General features: G+C 36.6%; 1 protein-coding gene across 1 annotated transcript in view; it reads right to left on the bottom strand.

Annotated features, from left to right (window-relative positions):
- Nucleotides 1–19,817, bottom strand: part of LOC107722459 (cadherin-13-like) — a 313,349-nt gene that overhangs the window by 180,559 nt on the left and 112,973 nt on the right. Inside the window, exons 3-5 of the mRNA XM_016530814.1 lie at nucleotides 13,659–13,825; nucleotides 13,358–13,402; nucleotides 4,568–4,681 (exon numbers count right to left, since the gene is read on the bottom strand). Of these exons, the coding sequence (XP_016386300.1) occupies nucleotides 4,568–4,681; nucleotides 13,358–13,402; nucleotides 13,659–13,825 (326 nt within the window). The remainder of the gene's footprint in view (nucleotides 1–4,567; nucleotides 4,682–13,357; nucleotides 13,403–13,658; nucleotides 13,826–19,817) is intronic.

Here is a 19,817-nt window from a genome sequence, read left to right as displayed (position 1 = left end):
AAATGATCATTATGATCATTGTTACAATGCATTGAAATTATACTTTCAAAGTACATTATTAAATAACCTGAATATTTTAAGTATGTTTGTATAGAGTATAGGGCTATAAAAAACTGAAGTTCACTCACTCTGCATTAATATTATATCATTGCATTATTATAACATATCATTATAAATTGTATGGAGAAATAAAGCTGAAAAACAACAATTGGCATTGATATCTGTATAAAGCTGCAGAAGTAGTTCCCCAGGAATCAGTTTTTAGTCTCTTTCAATATTGTTTGGAAGTGGAATGACATACAGTTTGTCTTTAGACCTAATAATTATACATTTACATTTGAGTGATTGAGGATGGACAACAAATACATAATGAGACACTATAAATGTTGAGGATATATTTAGCTGAACATCTAAACAATCAATTTATTTTAGCTACATTTAAATAAACAAATTTAGTTGACTAATTTCAACATTTTTTATTTAAATGTAGCTCAAAATAAATTGTTTGCAACATAGCTTAAAACATTTTTTTTAATCATTTTTTTCAGTGTACATACGTCTTTCATATAAAGCCTACATTAAGCTTTTTTATGTAATAACTTTTACTCGTGGCAAAATATATTTTTCTAGCGACATTACATCAAAGTTATCAACGGCAAGTGTTAAATATACAGTGTTTTACACCACAATTTGTTAGTGGGAAAATGAAAAAACATATATATATATATAATATTTTTTTTTTTTTGTGCTTTTCTCAGTCGGAGACAGACAAACAAGTCTGGTGATTTTTGCCTTTTAAACAAGCATTTCAAGCTTCTTTATTCCTTAAAAAAACTTTTGAACGTTTATGATTTATTGTCGTATCTTATTATTTGAAGATTAACCAGCTCGGCAACGCTAATGTATTAGCTAGCAAAGAGGAATTAACACGACATTACATCAAAGTTATCAACGGCAAGTGTTAAATATACAGTGTTTTACACCACAGTTTGTCAGTGGGAAAAAGAAAAACACACACACACATGTATATATATATATAATTTTTTTGTGTGCTTTTCTCAGTCGGAGACAGACAAACAAGTCCGGTGATTTTTGTCTTTTAAACCAGAAAGACGACTGACAGATCTAACCGACACACGCGCCACAGAAACTAATTTAACAGGTAACGTTAGACAAACCCGCCCATTCACTATATTATAATATCTTTGAACTTTTTCTTAATCGTTATTTATGATCCGCTTCTTCAGTTTCATCTAGCATATCCATGTGATGCTAATTAAGTTTACCAATGCAGCCGAAGCCCCGGTAAACAAAGCGGCTCAAGGAGCATTTATGATGGCTGTTTTGCTAACGTTATTTACCTTTTCAGACTGATATTTGCGCCTCGCGTTTTTTAATTTGAAACTCATACTTGCATATGTTTTTTAAATCAATGTTTTCAGAGCAAAGACAGCGTGGAGTGATGTCAAAGGCAACAAGATGGCTGCAATACTACGAGCCTAAAGTGAAGTAAGTAACTTAGAATTCACATTGATTTAATTGATGGGTTTTATGCGAGATGTAAACCATCACTTTCTGAAAGGTTTTTTAAGTATATTTTTTCATTTTTGGATTAATTGCTATTTTTGCAAATGTAGCAGCACAAATGTGTCTTCTGAAGCAGTACAATATTTTGGAATGAAATTTAAATCTGAACATTGATCAACTCATGCATACACAGCCCAGACAAATACTGGTTCTTTCACACCAGGCTCGGATTGGCTAATCGGGAGCACCGGGAAAATTCCCGGTGGGCCGGTCTTTTTTTTGGCCGCGAGGGCCGGTATTGTCATGCTACTGCTATGGGGTTGAAATATGGATGCCCATATTCAAGGCATCAAAGAAGCGTCCCGTATGAAAACTATAACACAATTTGACCCGTATTCGCAGGCATATGCCATATGACCACCAGACCATATGAATAACAAATTCTCAATTGATAATTAATCATTATTTTTGCGCAACATATTGTTTTATTTGTGAACGTAGCCGTTTGCTGAAGGCTTTAAGACCAAGTCTAATCTACTCGAGGGGAGACGTCTTTCACTATTGTAAGTTAAGGCTGTTAAATAGAGGGGGAAATTTAAAAAAAATTAACTTCTAGGACCTCATTTTATTGAAGTAGAAATCCAAGCACTACTGACCAGGCTCAACCCTGCTTAGCTTCAGTGGGCAACCAGTCTTGGGCTACAGGGTATAAATATAAATATATCTTTGCTAAATTAATTTTTTTTATTATATTTTTATATTTATAGATTTATATTTGCTATGGTCTCCCACGTTCTCCTATAGAAATTCACCCTGCTATAGTTTACTCCCCTGATCCAAATCTGGCCATGTAAAAAGGGTCTATAGGCCAAAGCAGGCCCGGATTGGCTAATCGGGAGCACCGGGAAAATTCCCGGTGGGCCGGTCTTTTTTTTGGCCGCGAGGGCCGGTATTGTCATGCTACTGCTATGGGGTTGAAATATGGATGCCCATATTCAAGGCATCAAAGAAGCGTCCCGTATGAAAACTATAACACAATTTGACCCGTATTCGCAGGCATATGCCATATGACCACCAGACCATATGAATAACAAATTCTCAATTGATAATTAATCATTATTTTTGCGCAACATATTGTTTTATTTGTGAACGTAGCCGTTTGCTGAAGGCTTTAAGACCAAGTCTAATCTACTCGAGGGGAGACGTCTTTCACTATTGTAAGTTAAGGCTGTTAAATAGAGGGGGAAATTTAAAAAAAATTAACTTCTAGGACCTCATTTTATTGAAGTAGAAATCCAAGCACCAGAAGCAGCCCACACTCAGCCCACAAATTTTCTTTAATTGAAAAATATGCATTTTCATTCATTCATAGGCTATATGGTTTCAATAATAGCTATTTTAGTTCAAAAAATGTAAGTGCATAGACGCTTCATAGACGTTCAGTTGTTATGCTTTCAAATTTATTGCCATTTGTATGCATGTAATTTCACAGTATTTTCACTTCCTAAATTGCTACACTACTTGTGCAGTCACGATTTTATAATGGTACAATTTACTCCGATGACCCGATGACTTTTTTTCTTTTTTTTTGTATGACATTAAAATTATTTTTAGAATATAGGTTAAGTAAAACAAATGTGATTATTTCTGAGAACATTTTAACTGCAGGCAGACATTATGGTACAGTAGGCCTACAAATATTTTGTGCGGAAAAAAGGCGAGTAAAAAAAAAAAAAAAAAAAAAACAAAGCTGTAGAAAAATATAATGAATTACAAGTCTGTAGAGAACAGTGCGCTATTGCAGACTTATATACTGAAGTTTTAATTACATTATTGTAATAGCTATATTCAGTCGTGAACTAAAGTGGGCCGCTCTAGGGCATGAAACTCCAGGGCTGAAAATGACTCCCACTCCGGCCCTGTTTCACACCACATGAATTACATCATGATATCCAAGAATCAGTGATGTTTGATGTAATGTAGTTTAGTATAATTTAATTACAACTAAAATACACTTAGTACAAAAATAGTTGTTCCAAAATAGCACACTTCAAGTTAACTAATCATTAACACACTTGAAGTATACTGACAATTAGTCTGGCTGCAAGTATACTTGGTATACTTTTTTTTCACTAGGGTTATGCGTCTCAAAAAGGTGGTTTGCTTGGTAGCAAATGGCTAAATGGAATTACAGAGGTTGTCAGGACACTAAACATCATCACACCGAACAGGTAAACTCATCTACTCACTAGTCCGCTTTTATATCCTCATTGTATTTACACTTGCACTCTTACAAACTATTCTAACTCAAACTTTCCAGCTTGTTGATTATAAATCAAGAAAGACTTTTCAGAAGCTTAATGCTGAAGTTGAAGTCATTTGACCTTTGTGTAGTTCATTTATTGCCAAACTTTTGCTTTAAAAAAACTAGATTTTTGGCGTTTAGGCCTTTATTTATATAGGACAGTCTAATGACAGGAAGAGAAGTGGGAGAGAGGGGGGTGGGATCAGGAAAGTCCACAAGCTGGAATTGGAGCTGGAACTCGAGACGCCTGTAGCGCAATGCTGCTATATGTCGGCGAGCTGCCCACAAGGATCAGCACTGACAACTTTTGCTTTTTACTTCATTTTTTCATTCATAAAAGCGATGATCATTTGTGAATATCACCTTGATGAATAAAATGTATAAGAATCATAAACTTTTGTTTGTCACAGAGCTTATGTTCTGCAATGATCCAAAAGCTAATGGAAAAATCCTTTTGGATTTTTTCCCCGAGGGACCAAGGTGATGCTAACTTCAGGGTTGGCCTATGAAAATGTGTCATTCCATGCATAATTTTTCGGCTAATTCATCTGACTTTTTGGAACCAGAGCTAAGTAAGCTTGAAAACCAAATAACTTATTTAACTTATTTAAACCATCAGGTAGCACTGTCACACTTATGTCCACACACAAAATATGGTTGACCAAGACCATGGTGGCAATGCACATTAGTAGGACTAAGTTAATGTCAAAGAGCATTACAAATGGAAGGTCTTACCTTTCCAATTAACCTGGGGAAGGGGGCTCTCTGGTTCTCTGGGACAAACATGGGGGGCACCAGCAGGGATCTTTTGGATCGGTATGGCATCATGTCTGATAGACCCAGGATCTCCTAAACCAGGACAAAAATGTGAAAATAGTTCAAGTGTAAGAAATACAAGTGTTGAGGTATGTGCCACTCTACTTTAACACCAAATATAACATATTCAGAGGTAATTTGACATTTAACTGACCATTTTATCCAAAGGGACTTCCGGTATACTTATTACAGAAACATCCACTGGGCTAAGTGTTTTGCTTGAGGGGACAATGGTGATGGATCATCAATCACCCCTAGGAGGGTTTTAACCTACAACTTTTCAGTTGCCATTCTAGTTATTTAACCACTATGCTATTATACACCACATTAGTCCCATAATGTTATGAATACTTCATAAAATCAATGTAAATCCCTTCATGAAGGATACTACCAACTCTTACACCGCACACATCCATATACTGTTATATGAATGGATAGAAAAACAGCCACAATACATCCTATTAGATACATGAGGGTTACTGAACTATGCAGACACCTGATAGCGCTAATATATAACTCTGGCAAGCACATCGATACAAACAAGCCACGTTGTGCTCTTACCAAAGTCATTAAAAGTGGTCATTACAGCAGTTCTGTGGTTTGCCATTGCTTCCCTTATTTAGATAGAAGCTTAATTTAAAGCCATGTCCTATTTCAGAAACTTAAACTAAGCAAATATTGTCGCAAGCTTTCCTTCTGCGGCTCTTAAAATGGAGACTGAGCCTTAAAGAGAAAAAAGTGACATTAAAAAAGAGACATTATACCGTATATGGGATAGTGTACAGTCAGCCAGTCATTATTGCAAAATATCACTTTTATGTCATGCTGATGGGGTTTATTTTGCGATAATGACCGCCTGACTGTACATTATCTGGCTTATTATGCTGCCACACACCAAATAAGTGAATACATAGAAATTAAATATTGATTTTAGTTAAAATAATTTTATCAAACAAAGAAAAAACGAGCACAGAGAGACATTAATACTGTCTCCTACATCGGTTGCGATGGGTAATGGTCAATTATATAGTTAAGTAGTCATTATGGAAAATATTTGACCACAGAATGTCACAACTGACCAATCAGAATAAAAGTATTCCAGATAAAATGGATATAAAAATGCAGAACATGCAATCCGAGCCTTCAGATCTCATCCCATCTAAGGTGTATAAATGCAGCAAATGTGTTTTTCCGTGGGTTTCAGGCTTCCATGCGACTACTGAAGTTTATTAGCATCTCAATTCAATAACCAAGCTAATCAGCGTCTCTCATGTTACCCTCTCTGATCTGTTCTTTCTTCCTCGCCATTTTGTTCTATTCTCTTTTCTTTGTCAACACTGTTGCAGTTAGAGCCCCTAAGGGCAATTAGATGGCAGCACAAATTATATTTGTCACTCAGCATTGGCAGCAGGGTGAAACGGAATATATTAGCACGGTGGCAACGACCCGTGCAAGATCCCACTGGCCCTAGACGGCCATGTGGCACGAGTAAATGGCCCTATAATGTCTTTTGATGACCTGGCTCAAAATGCTTTCCGCAAACCAACAGGTCAAGGCTTAGCTAATTAGCATGCTCAAGTTAGGTCCTTCTGGTGTATCCTGAAACGGCATCATCTGGAACACAATCCTCTGATAATTTTTTTTTTTTTCAGGATTTTCAGGAAGGTTCAAGAGTATTTGTTTAAAACAGAAAACCTTTGTAACACTAAGGGGGAGAAAAGAAAAAATATATACTGAGCCCAACTTTTTGAATAGTATAGCATCTTATACATTAAAAAAAACATAAGACTTTGTATTATTTTGATACTTTTGACATCACAGAGCGAGAGAGAGAGAGAGAGAGAGAGAGAGAGAGAGAGAGAGAGAGAGAGAAACTTCTTAAGATGTTACAATGAAATGATTTGCTTTTCAGAAAAATTATCTAAAAATCAAAACAAGATAAATGTACTTGAGAAGCAACACAATATTTTCTATAAGTCTAGAAAATAATTGTTTTCATTGGTTGTATCTTGAATATAAATGCATTTTGTCTTTTAAATTGTGTATTTTGTCTGCTAAGTCAATCAATTTAAATGTTAACTTGTTTATAACAAATGGGGAAAATATATTAGTATTAAGATACCTTTTCTGAAAATAGTTTTAATATTTTATGCAATGCTGCTTCTTAAGTAAATGTATCTTATTTGAAGAACCTTCAGACATTTAACTTTTTCGCAGTGTAGCTGAACAAGTTCCAGGAAGTTGTGTGCTGGTCAAGCAACTGCCATTGAGACGAATGTGAATGCTAACGGATATATTTCCCAAACCATTACAGACCACCTTGTTCTCAACAAAGTTTTGGTATCGCAAATATAAAATGCAATTTGAGCTGATTGTAGTACAGTAGTGAAATATAAATGGTCAAATGCAGAGAAAAATTAAAGTACATTAGCAAATCACATTATAACCTAAATGGCCCATCTTGATCTGCCCGGACAGAAGATTCCATTTGTGAAATGGATACATCACACCACCATCTCTGGGGACAGCCCAAGCTATTAATGTGAGGAAGAGTGTCTCGAGTACTTTTCAGCCTGATATCAAGATTGATGGGTGACGTTTTCAGGATATTTCCCTGCAAAACTGAAACATTTTCATAAATCCCCACGGATCAGTCTTAATAGTATTTCATACTTCAAAAAATCTGTTCTTGAAATTAATTATTATAGGCTCCTGTTGTTTTGATGTCATTAGCAGATACACACCACTGTTTCTCTCCAAAATCTCCCTTTATTGAGGGAATTACTTTCACCGTCCTGCTGTCATGAGCAAAAGAACGCCATCAAACACAGAGATGAATTTTATTATCAGAGCAACTGCGGTACTAATAGCCTTACAATGCTTTATAGTAAACAGAGGGGAAAAAGATTCTGATATCTCTGTTTGTTCAGAAAGGTTTTAGATACCGTTTTTTATGCTTCACATAAGCAGCCTTTCAGCTGACGACACGGCAACAGCATGCAGCCACACAGATCCCAGCATGCATCTGAACTCATTACAACAGTGAACCTATCTGAGCTGCATTACAAGGCAGAACGAGGAGAAGGAGGGAGAAAGAGGAAGGGCAAAAAAGAATGTCACCACGTACCAACTGGAAAACAGCAGCTACAGTGACTACATAGTTTGTCAAGGTTGGAAAAGCACCACTAAGAAGGCTCTTTTTGTCAATCCAGTCGTTTTTTATGCTTCTATTTCCATCTATTACTATCTCTTTTGCTCCTGTTCTCCAAATTCCAACCCGCTAAGCATGCACTCCACAGACAAAGAGATACCCTTGAAAAAGCTATTTATTGTGTCTTACTCGTATGTCATTGTTTGTTGGGCGGGAAACCGTTGGGGTGCGGTCACAAACTTTCCATTTGCATTGGAAGCACAGTGTGTTCTGTCCTTGCTGCATGTCTTTGGTCAGGCGTAGCTGCGGTGGAGTGATGGGGGAATGTGAGAGGCTGGATTCAGAGCTGCTGGAGCCCAAAGGCTGTCAGGATGACAGAGTGTACAAAGGTGGAATAGAACGGACGGAATAAAGTAATTTGTCTGAATCGCTCTGACATCATTCATGGCCACATAATGCGACACATCATCATAACCTGGCTGCATTTGATACTCACACTCAAAGATGGTGCAAACTAATCTATGCACACATATATCGCACACCTTTAAAGGTGGTTCAGTATTTCAGAATCAGAGCAATTTGTTTCATATTATTAGTTATCGATGCACAGCACTGGGTTGTATTTAACCCAGCATTTTTTAGAGTGTACTTTTTAAAATAAACTTGTCTTTTGGTTTACATCTGTTAGTTTATCAATTAAAATAATAATCGCATGAATAGAATTACCTTCTATTTGTGAAGTATCTTACTGCATTATTAAAAAGTCTGCAAATCACTGTCTATTAGTGAGTCACTAAATATTTCACTCGATTCATTCAGAAATATTGATTCACTCAGAAATGAAACAAGCAAGTCATTGAATCATTCACTTAAATTATTCATTCAGTTTTAATATTTAAAATATCATGGTCATAAAGCGAGAGTTCACCCAAAAATGGGAAATCTGTCAATCTGTCAAGTCTCTCATGTTGTCCCAAACCTGCATGGTTTTCTTTTTGAAAATAAAAGAAGATTTGGACCCCGCCATTCTTCAAAATATCTTATATGTTCTGAAGAAGATCATTAAGTCGTACAGTTTTGGAATGACATGAGGATTTCATTTTGGGGTCTCTTTTAAAGGGTGCTTATTAAAACTACACTTCTATGGAAATGCAACATTATCATTGGTGTAATGATTCAAACTCATAATCATACCTGAATCATCTTTCAGAGATTGCTTTAAAGTTGATGTGTCCTTCAGCCGTTGTATTGAAACTTATGTCAGAACAGCATCATATCAGTCCCTTCACCTTGGCTGAGAGCACATTTCCATGAGAAAGTAACCAATATGTCCTCCCATCATAAGGGGAGTTTATGTTATTCTCATCCGCTACATAAGGGGCATAAGTGACAGAGTGACGGGTATTACGGTGAAGATGAAACATCTCCCTCAACTCATCAACTCGCCGCAGTGAGCGATGGAGAGAACGAGAGAGACTGATGGAACTTTAAGAACATTCTCTGTTGGAAAAATGAAGGTCTGCGTTGAGGTTATTGATGAACTCCTTTGCCACTCTTCCCCGCTGCATTCTCAAGGACAGAAAAACGCACCGCACCGCTCTGAGAACAGAGCGCAAGGTCTGTTGTATGCGTTCGCTACGCCTTCCCTCTGCCAGTGATGAACACTGTTGGCTAGAGTGTGCTGACATGCTGAAAAGAAGATAGTCATGAATCTTTAATGTTTCCTGTTCATAAATTACAGAGGTACAATCATCCCTGCTTCGGCTTTCTCCGCTCTGTGAGCTAGTTTGAGCTCTCATTAATAACTGAAACAGGGCAGCTTAAAGATTAGTGGCATACGAATCCCAGCCGTAGAGTACATTGCACCGGTGAGCTGCATTGAGGATTACGATTTTTGAAATTCTTCCCACCATTTAGCAAATAAATTATGTGCGTTAAGCAGTTTTAATATGTTTTAGCTTATTTTCAATCCCTGCAATCATCTGACGACTCATGGTTAACTCCTTGCATGGAACTGAACCAGCAAATTTTCGGTTAACAGCTCTGAGCCTCAAACATTACGCCACCCCACCTGCCTTTTGAAAATTATGGTCAAAACTGCAATTCAAGCAACTTTAACATCACAAAATGAGCTGCTGGCTTATGGGAACCAAAGTTCAAGTCTGACCTGGGTCGTGTCCTAATTTAATTTCCCCTCTCTCACTCGTACTTCCCTGTCTACACTTGACTGTCAAAAATAAAATAAAATAAAATAAAAAAATAATTAAAATAAAATGTACTAGACTTACATTGCTAAAGCTATAAAATAAAAATTACTAATTAAAGGTTTACAATATACAATAAAATATACACAATAAGAGAGAGAGAATAAATACAATTAATATACATTGAAAATAATAATGTAATAATGGTAATATGTTTGAATGACACTTGTGATACTTGTCGTAAAATATATTTGCACGTAAGAAGACAGGCAAGATTTTTGCAACAGTATTTTTTTAATCCATCTCAAAGGTTCCCATGATTGCCCCCAGAACTGTCAAAACCTGTGAAAGACAAACAAGCTATGGTGTCTCATTAAAGAGAGAGGTGACATGGAGAGTGTTTCTCAACCACAGCGTTGATTGTTTTGAGTTTCAAAGTAAATCATTGCAATAATGGCTATTTTAGTAACATTAATGCTCCTGCTAATGGTGTGGTGTTGAAGAAGGGGCACTTGAATCTTAATGGATGAGCTGTGAGAGTTCCCAAGACAAAAGTTGGTTTATATTACCTGAAAAAAAAAACATCTGTTAGCATTCCCAATCATCTCAAAGGCACTTGTTTGACTGCTGTGGGTTCCCTAAAATGTAGATGCATACCATTCTGGGCACACATTTTTTAAGGCAATCACCTAAATGCCAATGTGAATAATAACTTTGGAGCCACAGTAAAGAACCACTGCTGTCTTTGAAGTAACAAGGTCCCCTCAGTCTTATAAGTCTACAAAGTTAACAACTGTTCTATAGCACCTAAAACTTTCAGTCTTGATAACAGTGCATAAAAAGCTAAAATGTGATCAAAACCCTCGATTTGCTTTTCCTTAGTCATCGAAACTCATCAATAATTAGGACTCAGGGTTGTCAGAGGCACTGTGTCCTTGTCAATTCTGCCATTCTGCTGCTGACTGCCCTATTGGGATGTATCATTACTCCTTTCTGACTTCTCATTTATCCAGACAGAGAGAGGAGTCAGAGTGCCAGACAGAAACCTCTGGGTTTGCATTGCAGATTATCTGCCTGTAGTGATTCATCCCAAAGGACCTGTGTAACCCCAAACTTTCATTGGAACTGCTAGATGATAAGTACCTAAAATGCCTATAAAATGATCAAACCAGACAAGAATGGTTTCAGATGTTTTATTTTTCAGCAGGGTAAGCAACTTAACCACTTTCTATGAAACAACGACATTACATTACTACCACCGGCCAAGGCTAAAAACACCAGAAAGGCCAATAAACAAGCAAAGGCAATACACCAGACAGATTTACAACCTGTAACCATGTGACCAGGTCATCCTCTTCTTTAGAATAAATGAAAAAGGACTGTGAAAGAAAGAACCCTCTATATGTATTCTTTTGAATACATTTGAAAAGATTGAAAAGTATGAAATGTCAAGGTCTTAAAAATTCACTGCATTTTTTCCCACTCCACTTGGTGGTTCCACAAGGAAAGACAGTCTCATTCACAGATAGAAACGCTAGAGAGGAAAACAAATCATGAAATTAATTCGTATATCGATCCTCTGCAAAACACTGAATTATACCCTGAATTCTCACTTTTCTCATAAGGCCTTTTCTTCAGGCTTGCTGTGCTTGTATGGCGGCTAGAATTACATCACGTCAGCCTCTGGGGAAGACGGAAGCCTTTTCCATTTCCACTCGCACTTATCAATAATCAAAATCCAATAAAATGGGCATTAAGTCAAATATGGCATCAATAAGAAGCGCTTCCCTTCGGCATTCACTAGCTGATGCGAGGTTTTCTGCCGGGAACAAACCAGTGGGTTGGGGCAAGCTTTATTTTTGAAGGCTTAGTCTGACTGTGATTACAGGATGTATGATCCATAATGACCCTGCTTCCAGGCTCTCGCCTCAGCCTCTTCATACGCCGCTGTTCTCCCCGAGCTCTCTCACATAGCAATCACTTCACTCATGCTATATATCTCATCTGAGAGTATAATTCATAGTTTATCATCTCAAAGAGGTGGGAGCTAGTTGCTTTTCATTCACGATGGCACTACATGCAATATAATACAGCTACAGTATGACCTAAATTCTAGACTGCATGTGTGTATTGTACTGCATGTGTTCTTGCAGGAATGAATGAATAAATGAATGAATGAATGAATTATTTTTATTTATAAAATAAAAAATTATCTCTTTCTTTCCCGCTCTCAGGGATGTTCAAAAGCTTATAGTCCTGAAGATTTTTTTTTTAAGTCTCATGCTCACCAAAGCTGCATTTATTTGATCAAAAATATAGTAAAAAATAGAAAATGTTTTAAAAATGTAAATAACTTTTCTATTTTAATCTTTTAAAATATAATTTATTCCTATGATGCAATTCTGAATTTTCATCAGCCATTACACCAGTCTTCAGTGTCACATGATCCTTCAGAAATGATTCTAATATGCAGATTAGCTCAAGAAATATTTCTTATTTTTATCAAAGATGAAAACGGTTGTGCTGCTTAATATTTGTATGGAAACAGTGATACTCAATACAGGATTGCTTGATGAATAGAAAGATGAATGGAAAGTTCAAAAGAGCAATTATTTGAAAGAAATTTTTGTCACAATGTGAAAGTCTTTAATATTGCTTTTGATCAATTTAATGCATCCTTGCTGAATAAAAGTATTAATTTCTTAAAAAGAACATCTGACTGACCCCAAATTTTGAACGGTAGTCTATAGCCTATATTTAAATTAAATTATAATCACAATTAACCAAGAAAACCCTTCAAAAGAAGAAATTCTTCGAATTCAAGCAATTTTTTTTATTTGCATGTTATAAAATCTTGTTAAATGTTCATTTAATTTCATCAGTTATAGCCATAATTGGTCAGATTGACAATTCATTCTAATGAATTGATTCAATTGAAGCATGTAACATAATTAGACAACATGCTGTGTTTTTATGTGGTTAGAAAAAAAATATGCCCTTTATGAACATACAAAAAAACCCAGGGGGGCAATTTTTCCCCCTTAATAAGAAAAAAGTTAATTTCTGCCACTGGTCTCCTCTGAACGAAATATGCGATACCTTGACAGGACATGATGGGTAATTTCTAGTCTGAGCTGGAGTCTGTCAATATTATGGCAGTAAAGACACACTAACTGACACATACGTCCAGTTCTGAAAGAACAGAATCATGGGTGTCCAGACATACAATGTCTCCAGCATTGAAGACCATTTAAAATGACAAGATTGAAGACTTCAGGCCATTTAACAAATTCACACACACACACACACACATACACACAAACACACAAAATCAACTCACAGAGAAACGCTTACCCTGAGTGTCTGAGGAGATCTGGATGGTGCTCCCATAATGGTCACCTGTGCCATGTCATCAACATGAACGTTGACACCGTGGACAAACATGACATCTCCGCTGTCAATCACGTCTCTTCTGGGAACCAGATTCAGGTTCTCGTCGATTAGAAAGTCAGGGTTCGATACTTCAAACTCAACACCCTCATTTCCAGCGCAGTCGTCGAAAACCACTGCAGAATATGCAAGACAAAAGAAGAGATTGGCATATTAGCTTAGGAGAAATAAAGTCTGACACTTGAAATGCTCCCATAATGGTCACCTGTGCCATGTCATCAACATGAACGTTGACACCGTGGACAAACATGACATCTCCGCTGTCAATCACGTCTCTTCTGGGAACCAGATTCAGGTTCTCGTCGATTAGAAAGTCAGGGTTCGATACTTCAAACTCAACACCCTCATTTCCAGCGCAGTCGTCGAAAACCACTGCAGAATATGCAAGACAAAAGAAGAGATTGGCATATTAGATTGGCATATAAAGTCTGACACTTGAAACCAAGTCAATACATATCACTTATTATCCAGTATAGATGAAAAGGAAGGTTAACCGGTAGGATTAACCATAGTTAGCATTGTTAGGATGACCGCATTCATTTACAAGTCACCTAGTAAGTCTTCCAATGTAAAAACTGTCAATAAATGGGCTCTTTTGAGGTGATATATCTCTTATGGTTGATGAAAAATTGACTTGAAGTCGCAAAAAATGTCCCTGAGAAGGTGACTATGCCTGACGAAGCTATCCCAGCGCTCATTCATCCATGAGCTAAAAGCAGGTAAAAAATAAAATATGGTCCATTCATCAAAGGTTATTAACATGAAATAGAGAACTTTAACCCTCAATAATATCGACCCCACTTTCATCTTCACCCATCAGGTCTGACCGAGGAAGATATGGCCACACCGGGCCAGCTTATCCCCTCTGATCGTGTCCGTCTCCATCTTATCTCAACACCCCATACCTCGCTTTCATTCTTTGCGTCCTCTGTGACATATTCCTCCTCTCATTTCCCTTCCCCATTCCTCTTTCTCTCATCCATAACTCTTCCTTTCCTGCCCGTTTACCATCCTCTTTGACACTCTAAGTTATGTTCTTGTAACACAAGGTGACCTGGGGGTGAATAGATGTGATTCGGGCAGTATGACCAAAATCTTTGAGTTGTTTAATTATGGTATATAGTTATTATTCCTGCAAATATATGCCAATACGCATTATGTTCTAACTGACTATTTTTTCCCCATTCATTCACTTTTTTTTTTATAAAATAGCGATAATAACCAAAGTAAAGATTTTTGAAAAAAAAAATATATATATATATTTAGTCATACAGTAAAAAAAACAGTACCATTGTGAAATATTATTATAATTTAAAATAACACTTTTCTATTCTAATATATTTTAAAACGCAACATAAAAACATTTTCAGCAGCCATCAGTCTTCAGTGTTACACAATCCTTCAGAAATCATTCTAATATGCCAATTTATTACACAATAACATTTCTTATTACCAATGTTGAAAACTGTGCTGCTTAATATTTTTGGGGGAAAACTAATATATATTTTCAGGATAATACTGATAAATAGAAAGTTCAAAAGAACAACATTTGTTTGAAATAAAAGTAAAAAAAAAAACCTGCCTGATCCCAAACTTTTAAACAGTAGTGAGCAACAGCTTCACCATATGTAACAATCCAAAACCAAGACTTTAAAATAGCTGATATGAATAGCAGTGATGGCTTTTAAATTATACACTATTATAGTAACTATATTATTATATTGGTATAACAATGCTCCTACAGTCACACTGCATCTAAACTGGACTCCCAGCGTGCTGCGACACATCAGAAAGAAATAATTCCAATTATGTATCCATTTTACAGTTCATACACTGCGGTATAAAAAGCATAGCAGGATCTGTACAGGGTGACACATTTCTATAGCCTTACAAAGGCTACACATGTATACACGCAAAGGCACACGCATTAAAACCCTTCGGAGATTCAGCCTTTGAACCTTCAATGTGTTTTTTTTTTTTTGAAAATTCTATTACATCCATAAAAGCTTAAGTGAGAACTGTAACAGGCTATAGCCACATTTAAATATGCCATTTAAATGCATTCAATGAAGATTTCATTTGAGTAAGTGAGCTGGAACAGTGCCAGTAACATTGTGTCCGCTCAGAAATCGCATTTCCGTTCAAAACGACTAATGTGGCAACGCGGGCTCCAAAACCAGAGGTGTTTAGCATGACACGTCAATAACGAATGCCTCTGTGACCAATTACCTTAATTGCTTAGCAGCTTTGATATATGTTGCGCACTGCAGGACGCCAAAACTGGAAAAAAAACCTTCGAACACCTCACACCTGTGCATGAGCTACATTCACAACTGCTTTTTTCTCTTCAAAACTGCTTCCTTTGTGAGCCACGCTGGTTGTTCAGATAAAAAATACATTATGTATTACTCAGGCAAGCAGGTGTAGGTGCAAGATGAAGATATTGTCTTGTTCTCTCACTTAAACATTCACCACACAAAGCATCCTCAAGTGATGCTAACAGCGTTAGCACGGTATGACCACAGAGCGTCTCACATATCTGTTCAGCTAATTGAATTGAGGTAGAATCAGTAATGTGACGCCCTATCGATAACCTCCACGAACACAGGTGATGAAACTGCAGGTAATCGAATCAACAGTCATTTTATTGCCTGCGGAAGCACCTGTTTCCATCGAAAGGGATCATTCAACAGTGCAGAGAAGGGTATCTTGATGCCTTTCAAGCGAATTCACTTTTTGTGCGTGATTTTTTTTTACACTGTAAGTGATCTGTACACCCACAGAGGTAGGAATAAGGACGTTACTTCAGGTTTCAAGTGGGCACTTCAACTGCAGACCAAAAACAGACAGCAAACCATGTGTAGGTTTATGTGGGGGAGGCTCCTTCCAGGAAGCCGACGGCATGGCAGGAAATTATGCATTATGCGTTTTCTGAAGTAAATACTCAAAAATATATCTGTGGTGGGAGAGGAATACAGGCAATTAGCACTTTTAGTAAGGTAATTCAGGACATTTAAAGAATAATCATCACATAATATACATTAGTATTAAATCTGCAACGCTAAATCTACAGTATAGTGCCATGATAAAACAAACTGAATCTTAATTAAACTGAATTCGATTTAAATTAGATAATATGAAATTACAGGGTACCATGGGTGGAGGGGGGGTCAAAATGTATTCTGATTGTGTTATCTTTAGTGACAAACAAATGACAGTTCTTTAAAAGAAAAATACAAACCAAAATACCAATGCCCCTGCTGAGATGCTTTGAAATTAGTAATTTATTTCTTTAGGGAAAGAAAAATGATTGAGTGTAAAATAAATAAATAAAAAATGCAATATTGTGTGAGGAAAATAGTAAGGATGGTATTATTAAGACAACATGTGTGTGTGTGTGTGTGTGTGTGTAGTTATTTATTTATTTATTGTTTGTTTGTTTATGTTTTTTAACTAAGCTGAACCCCAGTCTGAAATTTCCTACTGTCTGTTGCATAAAAGACTTAGACTAGTCTTGTAAGTTAGGTAGATTGCTCTGATTTTAATCTTAAAAATAAGACACATTATCCCTTGGCTAACTTCTAGTTGGTCAGACTAGTTTTTAAGACCCAGTCTTAACATAGCGGCCAGGTTTATGCAACTGGCCCCTGATTCGACCAGGAGTTTGCTGAAGATGCACTGAAGAGTCATATGAAAGAGCCTCGAGACATATTGAGGACCATGTGGTGTAGTAATACACAAACACACAGCCCTCTTCTACAGGTGCTGTATGTGACTGAAAGACACAGAATCACCAGGGGAAACAGAAAGATCATTCCGGATTCTTTTCTTTCTGTCTTTCCCTTACAGTTACCGATAATCATCAACAGCAGTAGCTCTCCTCAGCTGCTGTGAGCACTACAGTCAGAGTCAATCTCTCACACTCTGAATGCGATGTGGGCTCGGGTTAAGACACTGGGAGAGTTAGACTGAGGGTCTTAATGAGGTCCCGTGTTCATGTCTCTCTCCGGGCTCCAGGGACAGTAGCGGTGCAGGGCAGTGTGTGCCGCTGTTGTGTGCTGAGATCTGCTCTTGCACCTCGGCTGTAATGAGTTCAGTCTGTCTGTCAAACTACCCACCTATCACTGCTGTGGTTATCATCAACAGCACAATTGTAGATCTCAGAGGAACACACGTGTGCTCTAATTATACTCTCAGCGTTGTTGTTTCCTAGCCTTTCAACTTGTTCATGCGTGTTTTTGTAGTTGGTTTATTCTCTAAATGTCCACCTTTCAACAATTGCTCCTCTTGCTCATCTCAATCTCGCTTTTTTTCCTCCTCTCTCATTTAGATCTTCTTCTCGCCCCTGTGTTTCTCAACATCTCACAAGGCCTTTGTCAAATTGTGTGTGTGATTGCTGGTGTAACAATAGTCATCCATCTTAGGTCAGACAGTTAAAAGTGGGATCTGGGAAAATAAACTGATACTCGCTGGCAGCAGGTTAAAATGAGTGTATATCATAGGCGAGTGTCATTTTTGTTGCCTCAGCTATAAATATTTCGAACTGTATTTCATATCGGTTTTATTAAAACTGCACATGACAAGTGAATTATAGAGCTGGTTTATTCCTATATATTTGCAGCCATTGTGTAACCTACAGCATCATATATTTCCGAATTAGTTTTAAAAAGCTACTAGAAATGCAAATAAATAAATGGGTAGTTGATATAACACCTCCATTCAAACAAATGACAGTTCTTTAAAAGAAAAATACAAACCAAAATACCAATGCCCCTGCTGAGATGCTTTGAAATTAGTAATTTATTTCTTTAGGGAAAGAAAAATGATTGAGTGTAAAATAAATAAATAAAAAATGCAATATTGTGTGAGGAAAATAGTAAGGATGGTATTATTAAGACAACACGTTAAATTAAATAAATGCCAAATTAAATAATTGGTTTTAAACTGTCACTCCCCTAATGTCTAAAGAAAATATATTATGAAAAAAAGAAAATATATTATTATAAAGAAAATATTTGCATCATATTAAAAATGATAAAGTAGTAGGATGTAATAAAGTAGTGGGATGGCAATATTTTTATATTATATATAATGCTATTAGATATATAAACCTGGAGGAAAACGTTTTCAATTAATAATGTTTCCATTTTATTTATTTTTTTCAGTGTTTTCACAATGCATATTGTTCAAGAGCATCTTTAGGGAGAGAGCAGAGCTATGCAGTCCTCAATGATCAAGCTAAAGGTGAAATCCCCAAGGAGAAAGTCACTAGAAAGAAAGATGCAATGCACATTCAAATAAAATAAAATAAAATAAAATAAAATAAAATAAAATAAAATAAAATAAAATAAAATAAAATACATATGCTGTGTGAACATGAGGAAATGAATTTCTTGGGTCCTTTGGCTATTCATAATTTTAATCTCTTTCACCTGTTTCATTTGGTGGTAAATAAAAGTTGTTCATTTATATCAGTGTTTCTCAACCCTGGTCCTGTGCGCCCCCCTGCACTGCACATTTTGTGTGTCTCCCTAAACACACCTGATTCAACTCATTAGCTCATTAAAAGAAACTCCAGGACCTGAAATGGGTGTGTCAGATAAGGGAGACATACAAAATGTGCAGTGTTGGGGGGCGCCCAGGACCAGGGTTGAGAAACACTGATTTATATGATCCTGCTTGGTAATAAATAAAATTTGAAAAAAAAAAAATAATAATAAATTCAACATATTCAAAAGTTCAACATAATATAGTCACTCTATTAATATAAGCACATCAAAAAACTGGATGTATAACCATTTTAAACTAGAAATATGCTAGAGATCTGGAAGGAGAAAAACTGCATACAGGAACTATATTTTCCAACCCAGGCTCCTTCGAAATATATTTCTGCAACACCGTTATTACGTACCTTGCTGCACGTTACGCGGCAGTTTCAAAGTGAAACGTCCAGTGAGTGCCACTAAAATGCGGGTTCAATATGTGACGCTGGCCCGTTTTTGTTACGTTGATATAGGCACGCATTGCTGTGTTTGTATTACATTGCTTCAGGTACGTATTGCGGTAGTTCGTAATTCAAATATCTGATGAGTGTCGCTAAATTTAATGCTCTATCGTGTTGAAAATATCCCCTACACCAAAACCAACGCTAAACCTACCCGATAGTGTTAACAAATGCAAAAGTGATATAAAAATGCATGTGTTGATGCAGCCGTGCTGTTTTAACTTCCTTATGCGGATTTGAGTGTAATGCCGTATCACGTGAGCTACCGAGCAAACCTACTGAATTAGAAAACTCATGCTGTATATGTGACGACAACATTCAAAAGTATCAGTTTTCAAATCTTGCAGCATGTTAAAAATG

Source organism: Sinocyclocheilus rhinocerous, unplaced genomic scaffold (assembly GCF_001515625.1).
Source record: "Sinocyclocheilus rhinocerous isolate Xijiao unplaced genomic scaffold, SAMN03320098_v1.1 scaffold604, whole genome shotgun sequence".
In the NCBI taxonomy this organism is placed as follows: Eukaryota; Metazoa; Chordata; class Actinopteri; order Cypriniformes; family Cyprinidae; genus Sinocyclocheilus; species Sinocyclocheilus rhinocerous.
The sequence above is the reverse complement of the archived record's forward strand: the minus strand, read 5'-3'. Positions and strand labels throughout refer to the sequence as shown.